The sequence below is a fragment of the Convolutriloba macropyga genome, chromosome 3 (assembly GCF_964194025.1).
Source record: "Convolutriloba macropyga chromosome 3, txConMacr16.3, whole genome shotgun sequence".
Taxonomy (NCBI): Eukaryota; Metazoa; Xenacoelomorpha; order Acoela; family Convolutidae; genus Convolutriloba; species Convolutriloba macropyga.
In genome coordinates, this window is record NC_134470.1 from 29,693,155 (window position 1) to 29,718,646 (window position 25,492).

A 25,492-nucleotide genomic window follows, 5' to 3' on the forward strand; every position below is an offset into this window, starting at 1 on the left:
ATAGCCAGTTTTCCACACAATAATGGTGACCATCACATAACAGCAGAGCAAAGAAAAAGCAATGGCAGTGAGGACTTGACAAAAACCCGAGAAGCAATTGAAGTTAACTACAAAGAGCAAAACATCGGACCAATCGCCATAAGACGCGATGTGGGTACCACTACATCAAACAACAAACCCAAATCCAATGAACACGCTAAAAGGAAACAAAAAATACACCAATCAGATGTAAGTACCAAATCTGATTGCAGTTCATATCAGACATTTGACACTAATATCCCAGACCAACGGAAAACACAAAAGCAAACACAGCCACATCAGCAACAATCAAGACAACGAAACTTACATCCTTTTAACAGGAAACAATCATCAAATAAAATCACGCCTTTACACAGAAGAAATCAACAGACAACAGACTACGACAGTAATTATCTACAATCAACAGACGATGAAAGCGACGATCATCAACAAATTGACAACATCAGACTAAGCAGTAACCCAACGCATTATGGACTACAACCGAAAATACAAGGAGCCAAAAAAAGAGAAAGAAAAATAGACAAGATCCATGATGTTAACCTTGCTTCAACAAAGACCCAATTTCAGGAGACCCAAGGTCAAGGTACTTCAAATATTCACGAACATGTTCAAAATCAAGAACAGCAATGTCTTCAAAGCATCGATTTCTATCACGATGCGAACAAAATCAATAGAGGTAACCAATCAAATGACAGAGAATTGAGAAGAAAAGCCGTCAACAACCTAATCCCAGAAACGAACAACAATCTTGGCAATTTTAATCTAAACGCACAGGACCAAAGACTACCAAATTACATCAACAGAACTGGCCAACAACCAGACAGACAGTTTCAACATACACAGACAACAGAAAACATTTTCTTGCCACGACAAGCACAACAACAACATGTCACATCCACCATTAATCTTCCAAAAACTCAACTCAAATCCTTCAGCGGAGATCCATTGAGATGGCACGACTGGTTTAGTTTTTTCAAAGCCACAATACATGACAATGTAACACTGACAGATGCCCATCGGATGACATATCTTCAAAACGCCCTCACAGACAGAGCCAAAGACAGCATTATTGGATACTCATACAACGGAGAGTTTTATAATGAAGCAATGCAAGAATAACAAAAACGATTCGGGAAACCACAGCATGTTACAGCAGCTAACCTTGATAAGTTGGAACAATGGCCCAGACCGACCATTAAAAACCCCGAAAGTTTTGTATCTTTTGCAGCGTTTCTTAGACAAATGGTTCAAACGTTCATACTTCACAATTTCACATCAGATCTTCAATCCTCAGCTGTCCTTAAGATTGCAAAAGATAAACTTGCGCCAACAATGATAATCAGATGGAACGAATACGTCCTTAGACAAGCTATTGTTCAACCTAATTTAATACATTTTAAGGACTGGATCGATAATTATGCAGAAGCTTGCGAAGATTTGTCAACATCACAAAGATCAACCAATCAAGAAAACAGTTCGTCTAAGAAATCAAACAGACTCTTCCAACAGCAAAGTAACAAAAGATGCCCTCTATGTGGTTACAGTCACAACTTAGGAAAATGCAACCAATTCCTCAATAAAGATATTAACGAAAGACAACAAACAGTAAGACAACTGAAAATTTGCCCAAGTTGCCTCACCGAACACCCAAAAGGACAGTGTAACAGTCATTACCGATGTCGAATCGAAAACTGCAACAGATTTCATCACTCAACAATCCACAGAAACAACTTTAACAGTTCACAGACATTTTCACCAACTCAGCAACAGCAAAGAAACCAACAGCAACAACATCAACAACAAACAAACAACCAGGTTCAAAACCAATCTGCATACAATTATCACAACAATCGTGGTCTGCAAAACAACGGACACCAAACACAGATAACTGCAAACAGATCACAGTTTCAACCACATGGATTCAACTATGGAAGAATGGCTGGTTACAATCATAACAACAACACACGTAATTCGTTTGGTCAAAACAATAACACTAACCGTTTCAATCAGAATTACAATCCCAACAACAACAATGGAAGCACCTTCAATAGAAACTATAACAATCCGAACAACTTCATGCCAAATACAAATTCACGACAACAGAACACCGGACATTCTCATAACCAAACAGACACACAAAATCAAAGCCAAAGGCAACAGAACTTTAACAACAACAGCAGCAACCCAGGACCACAAAATCACACAAGCAGCAACAACCAAATCAGCTCGTGGATACGACCTCAAGTTCAACTTCAAGCCATTCCGGTTATTCTTTACACTGAAGACGTATCAATAGAAACATATGGTCTTCTGGATAGCGGGAGCGACAACACACAAATAACAAACTCAATGGCAAAAGCACTCGGAATAAAAAACACAGATCACATTGCAGTACCAATTTCTTCACTTTACAGAGAACATATCATAACATCAACTGAAGTTCTTCTGGGAATTGGATCACTCGACAGCACCCGACCTCTTTTCAACCTACCGGTGTACGCCACGTCAGCATCTGAATTTCAAATGCCGAATGTACCCGTTGAGATGTTGAACTCTATCTGCGCCGACTACGATCATCTTAACAACATCACATTTCCACAAATACGAGATAACAGAATAGGAGTTTTAATCGGAGCGGATGCCTTCATAGCAACAGTACCACTTAAATTCACAACAGGACCACCAGGAACCCCATACGGAGTCTTGACGCAGCTTGGATGGACCGTTACAGGACCAATACCACAGAAATACAAGCCAACCATTAATAAACAAGAAATCAATTACAACATCACGCTTTACAACAGAATTAAGAACCCAGAACAGGAAATAGAGAACGACATGCTTCAAATGTTTTGGACAATGGAGGAAAAAGTTTAGTGAGCGGAAAAAAGACACTGACAGCAGATGACAGGAAAGCTCTTGAAACACTGAAAACGACGACATGCCACAACGGTTCTCGTTATGAGATCGGACTACCGTGGAAAGATGACACTAAGCTACCGAACAACTACTTTCTTGCCAAAGCACAATTACAATCACTTGAAAACCAACTTCAACAGGAACCAGACCTATTTTGTCGTTACAACCAAACCATCGAAGCAGACATCGAAAATGGATTTGTTGAAGAGACACAACGTCAACCCAGTTTCATGAATTCACAACTTTGGTATCTCCCATACCACCCCGTTGAACATAAAATGAAGAAAAAAGTAAGACGGGTCACAAATGCAGCTTCAGTATACAAAGGGCATTCACTTAACAAAGCTCTTTTGGCCGGACCAGATCTACTATGCAGCCTTGTTGGACTTCTTCTGAGATTTCGGCAGTACAAGATTGCAGTAACCGGTGATATCGAAGCGATTTTCATGCAAGTTGCCATCAGAACAGAAGACCAAGACACACTAAGATTTTTGTGGAACAAAGATGGAGAAGAAACAATTTTCAAGTACAAGAGACTAATATTTGGTGCAACTTGTTCCCCTTCATGTGCAATCTACATACTCCACAGAAGAAGACAACGAAGACAATCTACATACTCCACAGAAGAAGACAACGAAGACAACGAAATTGAAGACAACAATGTTGTGCGGAAGACAACAAATTAAGTAATCCCGAAGCCTACTCAGCCATAAGAAACAATTTCTACATGGATGATTACCTTCAAAGTTTCAACACAACCGAAAACGCAGTAATCACAACAACAGAGGTAAAGGATACATTACACAAAAGTGGCTTTAAACTTACAAAGTTATTTAGTAACGACACAAACACAGTCATGAAAATAACTGGAGAAAATGCAGACACAGCGATAGAGCAACGCATTTTAGGACAAATGTGGAATGCCAAGGAAGATATTTTCATCTTCAAAAGACCAGACTTAAAACTGGATGTCAAAAGCATGCAACAACGTCAATTGCGCTCACTCGCCGCATCATTGTTCGATCCCCTTGGAATCATCACGCCGTTTTCCATTAGAGTACGATGCATTCTTCAATCAATAGTGAAACAAGGTAACAACTGGAACAATCAGATTCCAAGAGAGTTCCAACACGACTTACAGCAATGGGTCGACGAATATGAGCAGATGCCAGAGATTTCTATTAGCAGATGTCTGATCCCCAACCCAGATGCTAAGCATGAACTTCACATATTTTGCGATGCATCAAGTACAGCAATAGCAACGACAATATACATCAGATCAACAAGCGCAGAAGAAATAACAACTCAATATGGTGTTAGCAAAGCAAGAGTTGCCCCCATTAAAACAACAACCATCCCGAAGTTAGAACTAGAAGCAGCAGCTATGGGAGCAGAACTTGCTTCTTTTGTTCGAAGCGAAATGACAGCACAGTTTGACAAAATTCAGTTCTGGACTGACAGTATGGCCACATTAGGTTGGATTAAATCAACAAAACACCAAAAAGTTTTTGTAGCAAATAGAATTGCAAAAATTTTAGCCAACTCTAAGTCAGAACAATGGAATTTTGTACCCGGTAAAATCAACCCTGCAGATCACGGAACAAGAGGACATTCTTTAACACACTTGAAAGAAAAATGGCTGTCAGCGCCAAAATTTCTCCTAGAAAATCCCGTTCCAAATTTCCAAAAAGACCAGCAATTTACAGCGATAAACGTTTTACGTACAGAAACTTCAAACACAGTTATTGACACTAATGATTTCTCTAGTTGGAATAAACTTATGCGATGGACCGAAACAGTAATGCAAGCAGTCAATATCTTTCGAAAACGACCAGTCACAAACAGTTATGAAGACGCACGACACTATCTATTGAGACAATCACAGCATAAAACTTTTTCTGAAAGCATAAAGAAACCTTGAACGGGAAAATGAACTAGACAAAAAGTACAAGTTATTACAGTTCACTCCCTTCCTGGACAAAGATGGTTTATTACGAGCAAGAGGCAGACTAAAGCACGCTAAAATACCCTACAGCCAGAAACATCCAATTATTCTTGACAGTAAGGATAATATTACCAAATTAATAATTGAGCAAGCCCACAACGACTGTAGACATCTTGGAACAGAGTTTGTCCGAGCACATCTGCAACAATATTTCATCATTATAGGTCTTAGACGATTTTTGAAACAACTAAGTAAAACATGCTTCATTTGCCGACGATGGAGAGCACAAAATATCACCCCCCTCATGGCCGACCTACCCAGTTTCCGATTCGCCGAAGCAGGAAAACAATATCTTTTTCTAAATGTTGGCTTAGACTTTTTCGGACCCTTTTAGGTCGAGCACCGAAATCGCAAATTGGAAAAACAATATGTATGTCTTTTCACCTGTCTTGTCACTAGAGCTGTGCATCTGGAGGTTTGTCAGACATTGGACACAGATAGTTGTCTACTAGCCATTAGAAGGTTTGTTTCGCGACGAGGATATCCCGAGTTAATCATCTCTGACAATGGATCGAACTTCACATCAGCGAAAAAAATGTTGGATCTGAGCAAAATCAATGTGGACAACGACTACATCAAGTCCCAGCTACAGCAGCAAAATATTACATGGAAACTGAAACCACCTCTAGCCCCTCACTTCGGCGGGATATGGGAAAGGCTAATTCAGTCTGCTAAACGCACTTTGCTCATAATTTTAGGCAGCCAACAATTGAAAGCCGAAATTTTTCAGACAATTGTAGCCGAGACTGAAGGACTTCTCAACTCCAGACCAATTACATATGTTTCCTCAGACACAAACTATGAAGAAGCACTAACCCCTAATCATTTCTTATTAAGACGCCCTTACATCATTTTTGACGCCCTTATTGGATCATTTTTGGAAACGTTTGCAAAATGAGTACACATCAGATCTTATCAGCCGACCAAAGTGGAGAACAGAATCAGAGCAATTGAAAGAAGGCGATATAGTCTGGTTATTGCATGAGTTTATTCCGAGAGGTATTTGGCCAATGGGTCGAATTGCGAAATGCCACAATGGATCGGACGGACGAGCACGATCTTTCGATATCAACACATCAACTGGAGTGCTCAACAGACCAGCAGTCAAATTAGCTAAAGTTTTACACAATACTTGAAACCATTAAATTTTAAATTTCAAACGACATATTGGTTTTAAATTTCCATAATCATCGTGTCCAAAGTCAGCGTATCGAATATTCAACTCACACAAGCTCAAACGATCGAGCACATGAAGAAGTAACAACACTGTGAAACTACAAAACGAAAAGATATTATTAACTTCCCTAAGTCCTTAACTTCCCTAAAGCTACGCGGAATCCAGCTCATAGTTTTTTTCCCTCACCGACAACAGTGATCATCAAGTTTTTGTTATTTTGCCCCCATTTGCTAGTTCGACAAAAACTAACGTCTCCGGAATCCAACCCACATAATTTTTGATCGACAGAGTATACAACTTCACATCAACAGAGTTTACAGTATATGCTGCCAACAATCTTCGATTAAACTTCAACTTTCACAGCCCCCATGAAGCCTAATAACTACTTTCACATATTTGTCATTCAACAACACAATATTCCAACTACCACGCATCAAATGAAAACGTCGAAGCAAATGTATGATCACCAAATTTCACCAACATGTAGCCGGTGTATATGTGTCGCCCCGGAAGAGTGTACAACAAGTTTACACACGCACACACACACACACACACACACACACACACACACACACAGAGAGAGAGAGAGAGAGAGAGAGAGAGAGAGAGAAAGCCAAAAATGCCTTCAATTTTGAAAGCAGATCATCTTTACAACTTCGACATTACAAAAGAATCTTGAAATCACAGATCAGCAAAAGAATATTATAAACTTGATTGTCGAAAATCTTAAATTGTAAAATACAACAAGAGTATTCAGTTTTACCCTCATGCACGATGCCCGGAGTGTTCAAGCACAAGCTTGATTTTCCTTAATTTGTTTTGATTGTTTTGATGACTTCTGATTTGTTTTGATTTGTAAAATTTGCGGGTTTTATGTTTTACCCACTTGTGCAACCTATCAATTCATTGTTATCTGGAAATCTCTTGTGAATAAGTAGTAAACAAGCTCCCAACAATAAATAGTGCAAGTGCAGCAAAGTAAAACGTTAAGTCACTTATTCCGAAAAAATCAGGCATTAATGGAAAATACTACAAACTTTACGTGGGTTGGGGAACGGAAGAATAAAGGAATCTCGTTCCCTTACACTCGCCTCCATTTAAATTTAAAGGTTGTAAATGAATTTTAGAACAAAATACAAAATAAAGATTTCGTTTGAAATTTTCTGTGCATCATTTGTTCACTTTTGGAACTCAATGGGGATTATTCATTGACTTGACTCGGTGCGACTGTTGTTCTCTGAACCAATCCTATACCAAATTTCTGACTATATTGTCTGAACTCCTTTGAGCTTTCAAAATTTTTGCAAGATGGATTAACGCCCATCAGCACTGATTGCCTGCGTCAGCTTGAAGTCAGTTGCAGAGGGCCGTTGATGAGCGCCAACAACTGGCCTGAGACAAACGTGGGATCATGTGAGTGAAAAATGAATTGGTGCCCTTCGTCTGAAATGTTGCAACCCACATGCGTCAGTGACCTCGTATTCAGAATAGCCTTCGCATGTGATAATATTTGTCTAGGAACTTAACTGTCTACTCCCGAGTTTTCTACTCCCGAGCACAATCATCGGTCTTCTCTGTGATGTCTGGATGAGCCTCTAATAGACAACACCAAAGTCCGGTGCCATGAAGTCGTTGAAGATCCAATGAGCCAGTTGAAATCTGAGGCGTTCATTGTCCAGCGAATAGTCTTTCTGGAGAACTTCATTTGTCTCTCTCATAGACGTTGGATTATCCTCATCCTAGGAAATCCTCCAGATCATCGTTTGGGCATAAAAATTGCGCTGTTGAGAGATCAAAACAAAATTTTAGATGAGCTACTCTCTTTACAGGAGGTGTGAACAAGTATACAAATTGTACCTGCCCTTCCCGTATTCTCTCTTCAATTTGGAGGGATCTAAACAATTCCATAACTGTATTGATGAAAAGGTAATGCTCTGATACTTCTGGAAACTTGAACCCCGGCAAGTTGATCTTTTTGGGTGCCACATTGTCCGCTCTCCAACGTCTGCGAATGAAACAGCAGTTCCCAAGACTGACGGCTCTTTGATTTCTTATAATAAAAAGACCTCTTGCGGATGACCATCTACATGTCCCAATCCTTGATGCCCGCAGATGTACCTTTTCAATCAGTAAAATCGGAATTTTGCCCCTGCTATCAATAACTGAAGGATATGTGGTGCTTTTGGTCAGTGGTTCTTTTTTTAGTCTTCTCTCTCTCTCTCTCTCTCTCTCTCTTTCTATCTATTTCGGAAGGACTGGAGCGGCATGAGTTTGTCTCTGTTCTCCAGGGAGTTTCACCTCTGCAAACAGGAAATGGTCTAGTTCAAAAAATGGAGCTCTGATGACTTGACAAGAACAGTTCTTGAAACTTGTTCATCTGATGCAAAGCATTCCCAAATGATTGAGTCAGCTAGTTCTGTCTCTTGAGCGCAAGCCTTCATTTGAGTTGCTGTACAGCTCTCAATAGTGTATTTGTGATGTTATTTAGCAGAGGCCGTTGAAACTTCACCAATTCAATCAGAACAGATTTTGGCTGTCTATCTGTAATCTGAAATTCTCAGAAATGAGTGAGATCATTTTCTGACAGCCTCCAGGAGTCCTCGGGTGCCCTTAGGCAGCTTGGAGGTGAGAGCGTGAAAATTGTTTGACTATATCTCATGTACCATGACCAGCTTGATTCAGCCGTCCTGGGATGTGTTTCCAGTCCACAGGGCTTGAGTACACTCAAAATATTGCCAATAGTTTTGGAATATACATCCTCTTGTGTAGTTCTGTTGTTTGGATTGAACCGAGGAGTGTGGCAGTAAAATTCTTCGTCGAAAATTTTTTGAGCAGTATTTTGATGTCAATTGGTTTTTACAGAACTGTCGAAGCTCTGCTCTAGACGCTGCAACATCCAACACAAGCTTTGGGATTGTGAGATGCTTGATTGGGGAACTTTTTTGCAATATAAGGTGCTGGCTCCATTTGTGTAGGTTGTTCTGATGTAGCCAATTGCAGCAACTGCTTTCACTTAAGCCTCAGTAAAATATGAAGTTATGGGACTTCTGGATGTTTGGCATGCTGCCATTTCTCAAGGTCTTTTTGGTAGCGTTGCCTCACTGTTTGAGCTCAATTGATTTCCTTTTTGATCATTGATTACAAAATGCAACTGATTTTGAATAAAAAATTAGAGATCAGTCGTAACGGGATCAGTCGTAACAAGATGCTACATTGACTGTACTCTCAACTGCCTAATATTTTTGTCCTTGGTAACAAGTTTTGTCTTTGAAAACAAGAGTACGTCAAAATCTAGGTCCCGCATCTGCCCAAAAAGTCTCTGCGGTTTCAACTCGGATTTTTAACTGTCTGGGAGGATCATAAAGTTATCAGTTCTGTTGCTTAGAATTTTATTTCAAATGGAACTTCAACTTTAAAATGAAACTACAAGAAAACTTTAGATGTCTGGATCTTTTGTTTCGATTCGCACTTGCTTGATCACTGACTCTATTTCTGAAGTGACTGTTACTGGGTACTGTTGGAATTAATAGAGAAGAAGACAATGTATGTTGGGGAAAAGATCAGCAACGGTCAGAAAAGCGTAATTGAAAGAGATGTTCATGTACTTTGAGGTTCCTTTTGTCTCCCCTTGTATTTTAAACGGCTTCTGCTCTTTGATGGGAACGAGACCAAACAACATTCTTTGAGTAAAAGTCCATCTCTAAGATGAAATTCTTTCCTTGACCCTTCCTGTTTTTCTCAGTGTAGCGTTGGTTTGATTGTTGTCCCTCATCAGTCTTTTCTGCAGTTCTTATCACTGAAGTCTTTCAATGAAATAACTATTTAAATAAGTGAAGAGTTTTTTTCGATAGCATGCCAATATCAGGTACCGAACAGCTGTAGCAAGTATTCATTAGGATCAAGTGTGCGTGTGCTTCTTAATAAGATCGTGTAATCGAATTTTCCTGCTATGGGATTTCCGTTGTCCATTCTCATCCGAGGAAATCCTCCAGATCTTCGTATGGGCATAAAAAGAGCGCTGTTGAGAGATCAAGACAAAATTTGAGATGAACTATTCTCTCACAAGAGGTGTGAAGAAGCATACATTTTCTACCTGCCCTTCCCGTCTTCTCTCTTCAATTTGGAAGAATCCAAACATTTCCAAAACTGTGTTGATAAAAGGGTAATGCTCTGATACTTCTGTACGCTTGAATTGAACTCGGCAATTTGATCTTTTTGGGTGCCACTTTGTCTGCTCTCGAACGTCTGCATATGAGGCAGCAGTTACCAAGGCTGATAGCTCTTCGAACTCTTAGAATAAGGAAAACGTCTTGCGGATGACCATCCACATGTCCCAATCCTTAATGCCCGCAGATGTACATTTTCAATCAGTAAAATCGGAATTTTGCCCCTGCTATCAATAACTGAAAGATATGTGGTGCTTTTGGTCAGTGGTTCTTTTTTTAGTCTTCTCTCTCTCTCTCTCTCTCTCTCTCTCTCTTTGTATCTATTTCGGAAGGTGTGGAGCGGCATGAGTTTGTCTCTGTTCTCCAGGGAGTTTCACCATGCAAACAGGAAATGGTCTAGTTCAAAAATTGGAGCTCTGATGACTTGACAAGAACAGTTTTTGAAACTTGTTCATCTGATGCAAAGCATTCCCAAATGATTGAGTCAGCTAGTTCTGTCTCTTGAGCGCAAGCCTTCATTTGAGTTGCTGTACAGCTCTCAATAGTGTACTTGTGATGTTATTTAGCAGAGGCCGTTGAAACTTCACCAATTTAATCAGAACAGATTGTGGCAGTCAATCTGTAATCAGAAATTCTAAAAAATGAGTGAGACTATTTTCTGTCAGCCTCCGGGAGTCTTCGGGTGCCCGTATGTACTCTCAATTGCCTAATGTCTTTGTCCTTGGTAACAAATTTTGTCTTTGAAAACAAGAATACGTCAAAACCTAGGTCCCACATCTGCACAAAAATTCTCTGTGGTTTCATCTTGGTTTTTTATTTGTCTGGGAGGAACTTAATGTTATCAATTTTGTTGCTTAGAAGTTTTTTAAAATTAAATTTCCATTCTACAAGAAAACTTTAGATGTCTAGATCTTTTGTTTGGGATCGCACTTGAATGATCACTGCCTCTATTTTTGAAGCTACTGTTTCTGGGTACTGTTTGAAGTAATAGAAAAGACAATGTATTTTGGGGACAAGATCAGCAACGGTCAGAAAAGCGTAATTGAGTGGATGCTCTTGTAATTTGAATTCCTTTTGTCACCCCTCGAGTATTAACCGCCTTCTGCTCTTTGATTGGAACAAGACCAAACAACATTTTTCGTGTAACAGTCCATCTCTGAGATGAAATTTTTTTTTCTAGACCTATCCTGGTTTTCTCAGTGTAGCGTTTGTTTGACATTCCTACAGTGTATTTCACTGAAATTTTTCATTGAAGTAACTATTTAAATGAGTGGAGAGTTTCTTCGATAGCGTGCCAATATCAGTTACTGAACAGCTGTAGCAGTACTCATTAGGATCAAGTGTGTGTGTGTGTGTGTCCTCCTTAATGAGCTCGTGTAGTCGAATTTTCCTGCTATGGGACTTCCATTGTCCATTCTGCGATATTTCTGGTGTAGGGGGCCGTCAATGTTGAACCAGTTAGTCTAAAAACAAAATCTGGGGTGCCAGTTCGAGCTGTTTTGAACTCTTGAGGACCTGTTGCTGTAAATGTACCAGCGCCAATCAGCAACCGAATTCTGTGGTCTTTGTTGTTTAGGAGGTTTATGTTGCGCAGATAAGCCTCGTCTTTGCAAACTTTATTCAGCAAACTTCCTGGGATTGTTGGCATTAAATACTTTTCTATCAAGGTGGTACAGAATAAAACTGTGGCAAAAACGGCAGTTAATTAAAAAGAAACAATGCCAACAATGACGTCTGCTGTTTTACATTGTGCTTGCCAAGAAGAGAAGCTATTAGAAGGTTAATGTCCTTGGGGATATGTATCTGCAGTGCATCAACAACTCGCTTCGATATTGATGTACAAACGGTCTCACTTTTCAACAAACCAAATACATCGTTGTTTAAGCATTTTTATATATATAGTTTGACTGGTATAGTCTACAACAGGTTCTTGAGGCATTCGTCAAATGAGCACTTGACTATTGCCCTATTGCTCTTTTTTGCTGTCCTGTTGAATCAAATGTTTCAACCTGATTCCAGTTGCCTTTGCTAGTTGTTGTTATCGCATTTGTTTGGTAGCCAATTTCAATTCTACAATGAAATGTTTTAGTGCCTCTGGCTATGGTTTGGATTGTTATAGTTAAAACTAAGGTTCTAGCAGTTGTGTCAGTCACTATTCAAAACCCTTAAGGACAACATCTTCTGCAATGTGTTTGCAAGCAGTTAGGGTAAAAAATTGATCTTGTTCACGCACCCTTGCGCGGTCAAACATAGATTTCTGGAAGTTGACCAGACATCTGCAAATAAAACATCCTTGAGTGCAAATTGTTCAGGGGACTTCTGATAATCACAATATGAGCTTCATTGTAGAGAGATCCTTTCAAAACTCATGCATATTACTCATTCCAATAAACAAAATTAGTAAGGTTTGGTTCAGAAAACCCCCAGAGTCTCGTCTGCTGAGTTGATCTCTTTATCGTGGTTACGCTCATTTTATCACGGGCCAGTTTCAGCACTGCAGATGACTTGAGATCTGCCTCAAAAATATTTAGAAAATGTAGACGGAAAGTCTGGACCAGTCTCCTCAGAATAAAATGAGTGCCCCAAAAAGTTAGCTGAAACCTCAATTCTTGGTTCGAGCAAATTCTTATACTGGCTCAAGTACGCTGCCACTGAGGTCTGCCAAACTTTTTTATCAATTCACAATTTGCATCCTGTTAGATTTAGACATTAGAAGAATACCCATTGATTGAGTCTTTGGTTTTTAGGGTTGCCAACTCCTACAGATAAATAATTTCCTGTGTGCCTTAAAGGCCAAAGTTATTGATATTATTAGCTTTGAAAAAACTGAACCGGTGGTGTCATTTTAGAGGATCACCTGAGAAACTGTCCATTGTTTTTGGCAAACTCATTGCATTCAGCGAGATGAGTGCTTGCTGTTGCATCCTATGTAGGAAAAACTTTTTTTATGAAAACAAATGTGGGTGGTTTTTGTAATCAATGTTTTTGTTCTGTTGTCGCTCTTAGTGATTCTTTTGTAGCTGTTGTGTGTCTGGTGGTATCCAATGGAATGTCTTCTCAAGTTCAGTTTTACAGGCTTGGACACAACTGTTCATGTTTTGTCCAGGTCAATCATTAAATTCATACCTTTTTTTAAAGAAATTCTGTTGGTGGATGGTTTTCCGTTTGCCGCCTGTAACGGATTGGGAAAATCATTGTAACTGAAAAAATAACCTTCATCGGACGCTGTTTGTTGAGTACACCAAGACTCGAAAATAATTTTTTTGTGTGACTTCTGGACTGTTAGGGAAGCGCTTGCGATGTGAGTGACTTTACAACGTGTCTTAACTTGTCTTTGGATTTCCCAGTGTTACTGGATTTCCCTTATCAGTGAAATTGAGTCATTATTTGGTCGAGCACGTTAGACGAGCTTTAATCAGTGGAGGTCATTTTTTATCTAGAGTTGGTGTTTTCAGAGACTATCAGGAAAAATAATTTCAGGTGCCTACAAATTTTAGACTAGCATGGGTTTATAAGGTCTTGCATTACGTCATAAGTTGTTATATGAGTGGATTGTTAAATTTCAACCTCGTTAAGAGGATTCTCCGCTCTCGAATTGGTAACTAATTAATATCTATGTTGAGTCAACGATACCTGAACACCTATTAAATGTGAGCTTCTAGCCCATCATTCAAAACTAGGGCATGCAACGCAAGTGTGCTCTTCAAGAGAACTATCATCTCGGTTTCTTTTCAAAGAACAAATTAAATATCATTTGTATCTTTTGTGACGTTGATGTTTAAATAAACTAGCTGAAGTAACCAATACCAGAGTTTCAAATGGCAAAACCAAAAAAAAATGCTCATGCCCATTTGTCTACCAAAAGACTAAAAAAACTCGGTCCAGCAATATTTTTGATCCTTTTGTCAAAGAATGGCCCAAAATATTAATGCTATTCGACTATTTGTCCTGCGTGCCAAGACTTCTTCCACAGTATATTCAAATTTCTGAATTTCCCAAATTAGAGTAACAAATGAGTCATGTTTTATATGCTGATATCCGGAACATTTTAGGGATTATTGTGAAAAAGATACATAAATGCAGAATCATTTGTGCAACTACAAGGAGAAGTTTTGATTAAAAACGGAAAACTCCTTACTATAAATAAAATAACAGAAACAATATCACACATTGAGTCACTTCTTCCGATAAAGTCGAGCAGTAGTGGAGAAATCTAAATAAAAACGATGCAGGTTGGGGAACGGAAAGATAAAGGAACTGGGTTCCTGTAAAGAGTTCATGTCTTCATTTTTTCCAAAGTGAAAAAGCATTTTTTTTCGTCTACTTTGTGATAATCGGCGTCTTTCACTTGTTCTCACATTTTAATAACAGAAAACTATGAATAGTTACCAGTTCTAATCCTCTGATCGCACATTGACCAAAGTACGCAAATAATGCAGGAATTTCAGTGACTTCAACTTATGCTTAAACTCTTTCGGCAATCAAAAATTGGATCAGCTGTCAAATCATTGGTTTTCTTGAAACCATTATGATCAGCATAAATTATGATTTAGCCATTATGACAAACCATTAAGATAAGCGTAAGATGAAGGTATCAGAGAATAATATAATTGTATCTGTCCGGTTAAAAAGTTGACTTCAAAGTGGATTGTAGCAAATTAATCCACCATCGGCCACTACACAACTTCCGGTCATGAAGGATGACTTGTTTCCAGCCAGAAACGTGATCACATTCGCAATTTCTGACGGGTCAGCTCCTCGCGCGATGGGAAAATTCTTGGAATCCTCAAATATCTGTGCTGCTTTCTCTTCGCCTAAAACTTTCTGTGGGAATCCACTATCAGTTAGTCCAGGGTTCACGTTGTTGATTCTCACTCCATTGTGACCCTCTTCTGAAGCAACACAGCGTGTGAACATATCCAGGGCTGCTTTGCTCATGCAATAGTACGCAAAATTAGCCGAAGGTTTGATTGCTAAATGAGAACTAGTGATCACAATCGTCCCTTTTGTTTGACGTAAATAGGTCAAGCATAGTTTAGTTAATTTGACAGCTGGCGTCACATTTATATCAAATATTTCTTGATAAACTTCCACAGATTGATCGTAAACTGACCCAGCCGATGACCAACCGGCATTGCTAACTAAAACATCGATTCGTCCAAATCTGCTCACGGTTTCTTGAACCAATTGCTCACAAAACCCAGTAGTGCGTAAATCACCATGGACGGTGTAAACTTGTGCATTTGATTTAGCGTTTAGAACCGATTGTTTCGTTTTTTCGAGGCCATCAGCAGTTAATCCAGTTATTGTCATATGACCTAGACCCTTTTCAGCTAGCTGTTTAGCAACTGCAGCTCCAATTCCAGAGCATGCTCCAGTAATAATTGCCACCTGTTCCGGTGAAAATTCCACTGCCAATGATCCCTTGTGCGTTTTATTTGACTTTTGATTAACTCAATTTGGAAATTAGGTCCGATCAAATTGCTGCAGCGCAGATTGTACTGAAACAGATTATACGGAAACAAACTCGTTTCAAACGACCAATATCCACGGTAAATCAGTACTCTAGTAAAACAGTACAAAACTCAACTGATACGTAACCCGGGTTGACCACCATAAAAGAAACTTACTAATCATAAAACGCCATATATGGATTTTATGGAAACTTACTAAACATACAACGACCATAAAAATTTTTGAGAAGACGACCAAAGGTCTATATGCAGTTCCAAAGCAACGTTTTTGTGCATAAAATTTCAAAATTCCGTAGTTTAATTTTATGGTACCGTACTTACCATAAAACGCCATAAAAAACTTTCTTATGGACCGTTTTATGGTTACAAATTTTCCATAAAAAAATCTGTATGATTAAATGGCCGATTTCTAGGTGTTGTTTTTCAAATGAACTCGAACGCCAAGTTTTAGATTCAATAAAAATCCAAAAAACAAAGAATCAACTTTTATGGTACCTTACTTACCATAAAACGCCATAAAAAACTTTCTTATGGACCGTTTTATGGTTACAAATTTTCCATAGAAAATTCTGTATTATTAAGTGGCCGATTTCCAGGGGTTCTTTTTCAAATGAACTCGAAAGCCAAGTTTTAGATTCATTAAAAGTCAAACAAAACAAATAATGAACTTTTATGGTACCTTACTTACCATAAAATGCCATAAAAAACTTTCTTCTGGACCGTTTGTTTTATGGTTACAAATTTTCCATTAAAAAGTTCTGTACTACCAAATGCCCATCTTTTGCACAGTAGAATACAGCAAGAGTTAAAAAACATAGTTTGGGGAGGTCGATTTTTTGCTCCATCATTTAGAAAAAATGACTTAAAAATGAACAATTTTGATATTTTCACTACTTTTGTCTCCCTTCAACACTTTCCGATTTCATTTGCACCCAACTTATTTTTTTGAAAATTTTCAGGAATCATTTGAAGGTAGATTACAGAAAGAACTCGAAAACATATTTACGGGGCTCGAATTTTTGCTGCATCATAAAAAAATGATTTAAAAAAAGTTTTTGACTTTTGCACTAATTTTGTCTCCTTTCAACACTTTCCTGTTTTACTTGCATCCAACTGATTTCTTTTTAAAAATTGCAAGTACATTATGAAACTTTCTTGCAGACGTAATCGAGAAATTAGAGTGTATTTTAGCGAAACGTCAGTCGGTTTGGGTCAATTTTGGACTTTGCTACCGTAACGTACTAATGATGTTTTAAATTTTTTTCAGTAATGATGTCGTTTTTCTTCTAAAACTGGTTTATGTTGCTAGCAATTTGTGTTATTTACGCTTTTTTGATTCCATGAAGTTTTTCAAATTCTCATTTTTTGGGAACTAAATTTTTTCATTTTTTGCGAAATCATGAAACTCTCGTTTTTGTGTTTTTTTTTATCAAAACACAAAAAACACCCTGTCCTTTTGGGCGGGTGGAATTTTTTCCCGCTTCGCAGTAGAGGTCTTGAGTGTTTAATAACTATACTGAGTAAACTTGAATTGCCTTCAATTTTGTCTACGTGGCACCGTTTTTAGTCGTTTTGCTTGATTTTGCCAGAAATTGGTGTCTCCCATTAGACCAAAAACAGGCTACGCTTCATGTGATTGACGATTTCTCCAAAACTACTGTACCAAATTGGGCGGACATTGTCGCATTTTGTCACCCTAAACCTTGATTGCTTGAAGTGTTTTGTTAAATTCTTAAATCGGCCTAATCAAAAAGTTATCATGGATTATTAAATTTGAAAAATTTGATGTAAAAACTAAAATTTTTTGGCACGCTTATTGTTTCTGAAGAATTCTGCTGAACTAACTTACCAATTTGACCGGGCATTGTCGCGTTCTGTTGATTGCAAGTTTTCTGAAGGTCAGCAGTCTTCAATTGGTGTCTAAAATGGCCTGCTCAGAACATTATTAGGCTGTAAATTTTAAAAATTTAAAAACTAATGATGTTTTAAATGTTTATCAGTAATTACGTCTTTTTTCTTCTAAATTGTGTATTTGTGTTATTTAGGATGTTGTGGGCCCATGAGAATTTTCGAATTGCGAAATGAACATTTTTTCATTTTTGCGAAATTATGAAAATTTTGTTTGAGTTTTTCTTATAAAAACGCAAAAAACACCCCGGCCTTAGGTCGAGGTGGGATTTTTTCCCACTTCGCAGTGGAGGTCTTGACTGCTCAGTAACTAGCGATTGGACTGAGATTGTCTTCAAATTTGTCTACATGGCACAGTTTTCATCGTTTTGCGGTAATCCTGTGGTACTTAAAAGCATTTGCCTTTCTATAATAGGAGTGCATTGAGAAGCTTACAAAAAGATAGAACATCGAGTAATCGTATTTTTTCGGTTTTTTCGGTTTTTTTTTAGAAAACTAATTTTCAACTAACCGGGTCGAGATGTGAGCGGGTGTAAGCGGAAAATTTTATAAGAGATGAGCTGAGTGCGCTGAAATTTTGTAAGGAATATGCTGAATGTGATGAAAGTTTAGCCTTAGGCGCTGAATGTGCTGAATAGAAAAATTTTCAGCACTTGTTAACGCTTTTCTCACATAATTTCAGCACAATTTTCAGCACTTCTCTTACAAAAAATCAGCATTTCCATTGATCTCAAATTCAGCACTTTCAGCACATTCCCTACATAACTCCAACACTTTTCTTACAAAATTTCAACACATGTTTAAACAGATTCCTTACATAAATTCAACACTTCAAAAGTTCAGCCGACTTCATACAGAGTTTAAGCCCATCAGAAAAAAAAGAATTTCAGCGCTTTCAGCGCGTTGCCAACAAAAACTTTTACGTTGAATTTTATTGCTCACTATTGCATATCACGTAGTCAGTGTATACGGTGCCTCATCTTTTGCAATTTTATAGAGCCATTAACCAACCAAAAACATGCGCTATTTTTTAAAGATAAGTCATATTTTTGAAAAACATAGCAACAGAAAAGCGTCACAATTTCATCTTATCTAATGGAAAGAAGACAATTATGCTTGAGCTACCTGAATTCATTCAATCAGGTAAATTGGTTACACACTCCGGTTGCGATAACTGCTTTATCTTAAGAGTTGACTAAATTCTAAAGGCTTTTGGCAGATTTCCAACTGCTTTTAAATTGGACTGCTCCTGTGCAATGCTCTTTAGTCTTGCTCTGGTGCTGCCTCTGTATACACAAAAAGAGAAAAAAATCCAAAAAATAAATTAAAATTTGTATAATAAGTGTCTTGCTCTGGTGCTGCCTCTGTATACACAAAAAGAGAAAAAATCCAAAAAAAATTAAAATTTATATAATAAGTCCAGAAAAAGCCGAAATTGTGTACGGAAAGCGTTGAAATAATGTTAGGTAGGTGGTGAAAAAAAAGTAAAAAATGAAAGAAATGCGCTGACGAGCGCTGAAAAAAAAATTTTTTTACCGGATAAATCCTACATAATTGTCCGCTGAATGTGTTGACACGTGCTGAAATTGTATAAAAATGTGTTGAAAATTCAGCACAATAAGCGGATAATTATGTAAGATTTATCCGCTGAAAAGTATTTTCTTTCAGCTCTTGTCAGCGCTTTTCTTACATAATTTTCCTGAAAATCTCGTTCCCTGAATGAGAAAGCGCACTTGATTTAGCACGTGGTATAAAAAATATGCGAATTTTTTGGCGAAAACTATGTCAAGTTTCCTGCATTATCATAATTGCCCTAACTTTGCGCCATCGTTTTTGCGTTCATTGTTTTCAATTCGGAAAATGCTGAAAGCAAGCTTAAAAAACTCACGTGCACATTTTAAAATGCCAAAAGTTGGCAGTGTGTACTTCTGTGCCGAAAGTCTGCAGAAGTCAAAATGCCAGAAGTCACCGCTATAAAACTTTATGACGATCTCTAACAACCTGCTGACTGAAATTCATCAAAGAATAGACAGAATGTTTTCAGGCAACTACGGTGTTTTGGCTTGAAAAATGTCCCGCATTTTATGTATTATCGGGAATTAGTTAACTTTTCTTCTTTCATCAGCAATATGAAGTCTAATTTAAAAACACACTAAAAAAAGTTCAGGTAAATTTACCTGAACCAAGTTCAGGTAACTAGAAGTTCAGGTGAAGTTCAGGTGTAAAAGCACCTGAAATACACCTGAACTGAATTTCAGGTAAATTTTTACATGAACAAGTTCAGGTGTGGTTACCTGAAAATAACTTTCATTGCATTCGGCAGTGAAACAACAAAAATTTAGCAGAAACTAAAACACAATACAAATACAAACTTTAGGAGAAACATCAACACATTTATTAGGCAGTGTCCAGCATTTTTCAAAGTGTTTCAATTTTACGAATATTCAGATTATACGTATATGGAACCGGTAACGACATATGGTCCTCATTTAGCTTCCATTTATTTAAAGTCTTTCAGAATCAGATTGTTATTCTCCTTAATTCGAACCAATTCCATTTTCCAACATAAGCACTGCTTCAAAACCCTGTCCGTCGAACTGAAGCTTGCCTGTTAATTTTAGGTGCATCTTTCCGAAATTGATCTCTCTAGAAAGTATAGAGGACAAAACAAACATTTATGGAACTATTTCCTGCCGTTTATAAATTTTCTCAAAGTTACGGTTAAGTTTAAAATATAGGTTTCCTACTCTTCAGCCTTACTGATGCTTCTAGATCGAACAAGTAATTTAGGAGCCATTTGGGGTGTCTGAAGTGAATATTAATCCTGAAGTTTCAGAAAAACGGTTTAAAGAGACTTTAATTTCTTTAAATCATAACAACAGGAAACGCAGTGGTTTTAAAGTGGATCAACATGATCAACATTTTAAAGTGGCTCTTTACAAAATATATGGGACAAAACAAACATTTATGGAACTATATCCTGCCGTTTCTTAATTTTCTCAAAGTTAAGGTTAAGTTTAAAATATAGGTTTCCTACTCTTCAGCCTTACTGATGCTTGTAGATCGAACAAGTAATTTAGGAGCCATTTGGGGTGTCTGAAGTGAATATTAATCCTGAAGTTTCAGGAAAACGGTTTAAAGAGACTTTAATTTCTTTAAATCATAACAACAGGAAACGCAATGGTTTTAAAGTGGATCAACATGAATCCAATCTCTCTTCCTTATATATTAAATCGAAAACTCTTATTCCTGCATAAAATAGATCTCTGCAAAACTGGATTATACATATATAGAACCGGTAACGACATTTGGTCCTCATTTAGCTTAAATTTATTTAAAGTCTTTCATAATCAGATTGTTATTCTTCTTAATTCGAACCAATTCCATTTTCCAACATAAGCACTGCTTCAAAACCCTGTCCGTCGAACTGAAGCTTGCCTGTTAATTTTAGGTGCATCTTTCCGAAATTGGTCTCTCTAGAAAGTATAGAGGACAAAACAAACATTTATGGAACTATTTCCTGCCGTTTATAAATTTTCTCAAAGTTACGGTTAAGTTTAAAATATAGATTTCCTACTCTTCAGCCTTACTGATGCTTCTAGATCGAACAAGTAATTTAGGAGCCATTTGGGGTGTCTGAAGTGAATATTAATCCTGAAGTTTCAGAAAAACGGTTTAAAGAGACTTTAATTTCTTTAAATCATAACAACAGGAAACGCAATGGTTTTAAAGTGGATCAACATGAATCCAATCTCTCTTCCTTATATATTAAATCGAAAACTCTTATTCATGCATAAAACAGATCTCTGCAAAACTGGATTATACATATATAGAACCGGTAACGACATTTGGTCCTCATTTAGCTTAAATTTATTTAAGGTCTTTCAGAATCAGATTGTTATTCTTCTTAATTCGAACCAATTCCATTTTCCAACATAAGCACTGCTTCAAAACCCTGTCCGTCGAACTGAAGCTTGCCTGTTAATTTTAGGCGCATCTTTCCGAAATTGGTCTCTCTAGAAGGTATAGAGGACAAAACAAACATTTATGGAACTATTTCCTGCCGTTTATAAATTTTAGCAAAGCTACGGTTAAGTTTAATATAAAGGTTTCCTACTCTTCAGCCCTACTGATGTTTCTAGATCGAACAAGTAATTTGTAAGCCAATTGGGTTGTCTGAATTGAATATCAATCCTGAAATTTCAGAAAACCTGTTTTAAGAGACTTTAATTTCTTTAAATCATAACAACAGGAAACGCAGTGGTTTTAAAGTGGATCAACTTGAATGCAATCACTCTTCCCTATATATTAAAACAAAAACTATTATTCCTGCATAAAATAGATCTCTGGAAAACTGGATTATACGTATATAGAACCGGTAACGACATATGGTCCTCATTTAGCTTCCATTTATTTGAAGTCTTTCAGAATCAGATTGTTAATCTTCTTAATTCGAAGCAATTCCATTTTCCAACATAAGCACTGCTTCAACACTCTGTCCGTCAAACTGAAGTTTGCCTGTTAATTTTAGGTGCATCTTTCCGAAATTGGGCTGTCTACAAAGTAAAGAGGACAAAACAAACATTTATGGAGTTTTTTCCTGCCGTTTATTAAGTTTAGCAAAGCTACGGTTAAGTTTATTATAAAGGTTTCCCACTCTTCAGCCCTACTGATGTTTCTAGATCGAACAAGTAATTTGTGAGCCAATTGGGTTGTCTGAATTGAATATCAATCCTGAAGTTTCAGCAAAACGGTTTAAAGAGAATTTAATTTCTTTAAATCATAACAACAGGAAACGCAGTGGTTTTAAAGTGGATCAACTTGAATGCAATCCCTTTTCCCTAATCATTATATCAAAAACTGTTATTCCCGCATAAAGTAGATCTCTGGATAACTGGATTATACAGATATAGAACCGGTAACGACATATGGTCCTCATTTAGCTTCCATTTATTTAAAGTCTTGCAGAATCAGATTGTTATTCTTCTTAAGTCGAACTAATTCCATTCTCCAACATAAGATCTGCTTCAAAACCCTGTCCGTTGAACTGAAGTTTGTCTGTTATTTTTAGGTGCATCGTTTTGAAGTTGGGCTCTCTACAAAGTATAGAGGACAAAACAAACATGGAACTATTCCTTGCCGTTTATTAAGTTAAACAAATCTACGGTTAAGTTTGATATAAAGGTTTCCCACTCTTCAGCCCCACTGATGTTTCTGATCGAACAAGTAATTTGGAAGCCATTTGGGTTGTCTGAATTGAATTTCAATTCTGAAGTTTCAGAAAAACTGTTTAAAGAGACTTTAATTTCTTTAAATCATAACAGCGGGAAACGCAGTGGTTTTAAAGTGGATCAACTTGAATGCAATCACTCTTCCCTATATATTAAATCAAAAACTATAATTCCTGCATGAAATAGATCTCTGGAAAACTGGATTATACGTACATAGAACCGGTAACGACATATGGTCCTCATTTAGCTTCCATTTATTTAAAGTCTTTCAGAATCAGATTGTTATTCTTCTTAATTCGAACTAATTCCATTTTCCAACATAAGCACTGCTTCAAAACCCTGTCCGTTGAACTGAAGTTTTCTTGTTAATTTTAGGTGCATCTTTCCACAATTGGTCTCTCTGGAAAGTTTAGAGGACAAAACAAACATTTATGGAATTATTTCCTGCCGAATATTAATTTTAGCAAAGCTACGGTTAAGTTTAATATAAAGGTTTCCCACTCTTCAGCCCTACTGATGTTTCTAGATCGAACAAGTAATTTGTGAGCCAATTGGGTTGTCTGAATGGAATATCAATCCTGAAGTTTCAGAAAAACTGTTTAAAGAGACTTTAATTTCTTTAAATCATAACAACAGGAAACGCAATGGTTTTAAAGTGGATCAACATGAATCCAATCTCTCTTCCTTATATATTAAATCGAAAACTCTTATTCCTGCATAAAGTAGATCTCTGCAAAACTGGATTATACATATATAGAACCGGTAACGACATTTGGTCCTCATTTAGCTTAAATTTATTTAAAGTCTTTCAGAATCAGATTGTTATTCTTCTTAATTCGAACCAATTCCATTTTCCAACATAAGCACTGCTTCAAAACCCTGTCCGTCGAACTGAAGCTTGCCTGTTAATTTTAGGTGCATCTTTCCGAAATTGGTCTCTCTAGAAAGTATAGAGGACAAAACAAACATTTATGGAACTATTTCCTGCCGTTTATAAATTTTAGCAAAGCTACGGTTAAGTTTAATATAAAGGTTTCCTACTCTTCAGCCCTACTGATGTTTCTAGATCGAACAAGTAATTTGTGAGCCAATTGGGTTGTCTGAATTGAATATCAATCCTGAAGTTTCAGAAAAACTGTTTAAAGAGACTTTAATTTCTTTAAATCATAACAGCAGGAAACGCAGTGGTTTTAAAGTGGATCAACTTGAATGCAATCACTCTTCCCTATATATTAAATCAAAAACTATAATTCCTGCATAAAGTAGATCTCTGGAAAACTGGATTATACGTATATAGAACTGGTAACGACATATGGTCCTCATTTAGCTTCCATTTATTTAAAGTCTTTCAGAATCAGATTGTTATTCTTCTTAATTCGAACTAATTCCATTTTCCCACCTAAGCACTGCTTCAATACCCTGTCCGTCGAACTGAAATTTGCCTGTTAATTTTAGGTGCATCTTTTTGTAATTGGTCTCTCTAGAAAGTATAGAGGACAAAACAAACATTTATGGTACTATTTCCTGCCGTTTATTAATTTTAGCAAAGCTACGGTTAAGTTTAATATAAAGGTTTCCCACTATTCAGCCCTACTGATGTTTCTAGATCGAACAAGTAATTTGTGAGCTAATTGGGTTGTCTGAATTGAATATCAATCCTGAAGTTTCAGAAAAACGGTTTAAAGAGACTTTAATTTCTTTAAATCATAACAACAGGAAACGCAGTGGTTTTAAAGTGGACCAACATGAATCCAATCTCTCTTCCTTAGATATTAAATGAAAAACTAATATACCTGCATAAAATAGATCTCTGGAAAACTAGATTACACTATTATAGAAGCGGTAACGACATATGGTCCCAATGTAGCTTCCATTTTTTTTAAGTCTTTTAGATTCAGATTGATAGAGGCACAATTAGTTGTTTTGTTGATAAGTGGTCAAGTGCTTAGCAAAACTCTACCAGCATAGGCTTATTTTACCCTCTTGTTGGTATTGTAACTGTCTGATTTTTTCTTTAATTGTACTACCCTGATTCGGCGTGGTAAAAAAGTAATTGATTGGTAAATTTGAAAAAAAAGTCACCATTTTTTTAGTGATATTGGTGTTCCCTAAAATTGGGTGCCCCAAAAAAACCATAGCATCCCTACATTTATGTGTTCGTTGGATTTGCATGTTAGTGGGGCGTATCACCATATTCATTTTCTATGTGGTTTTATGGAGTTGGAGTGGTCAATTTTTGCTCTGTATGCGCCGAACCTCGGTTTTCGTCCATTTTCGGTTATTTCGACAGTGACATAGAAAAGTTGAATTTTTTGGGTCAAGATTATAAATTGTAGTGTTTTATTTTGCTCATTTATTGAGGAGTATGTTTATATATATATATATATATATATATATATATATATATATATATATATATATATATATATATATATATATATACTCATTGCACTAATTCTATACACGTTTTGATGTTGTATTTTAACGAAACGTGAAACAGCAGAGAAATTATTCCATTTGTACCTTCTGTTAACCAACTGACTTCTCTCATCCTTTGGCTTTTCTGCTAATCA

At 37.1% G+C, this 25,492-nt stretch overlaps 2 protein-coding genes across 2 annotated transcripts in view; one reads left to right on the top strand and one right to left on the bottom strand.

Moving 5' to 3' along the window:
• Window positions 1-3,685: 3,685 nt before the first annotated feature.
• LOC142336601 (uncharacterized) lies at window positions 3,686-8,687 on the top strand. Its single transcript, XM_075385510.1, has 2 exons — window positions 3,686-4,433; window positions 8,629-8,687. The coding sequence occupies exons 1-2, from the start codon at window positions 3,686-3,688 to the stop codon at window positions 8,685-8,687; spliced, it is 807 nt and encodes a 268-aa protein (XP_075241625.1).
• Window positions 8,688-14,799: 6,112 nt separating this feature from the next.
• LOC142336985 (meso-2,3-butanediol dehydrogenase-like) overlaps window positions 14,800-25,492 on the bottom strand; it is a 58,239-nt gene continuing 47,546 nt past the window's right edge. The window contains exon 2 of the mRNA XM_075385988.1: window positions 14,800-15,807. Within this exon, the coding sequence (XP_075242103.1) occupies window positions 14,945-15,619 (675 nt within the window). The 5' untranslated portion in view covers window positions 15,620-15,807 and the 3' untranslated portion in view covers window positions 14,800-14,944. The remainder of the gene's footprint in view (window positions 15,808-25,492) is intronic.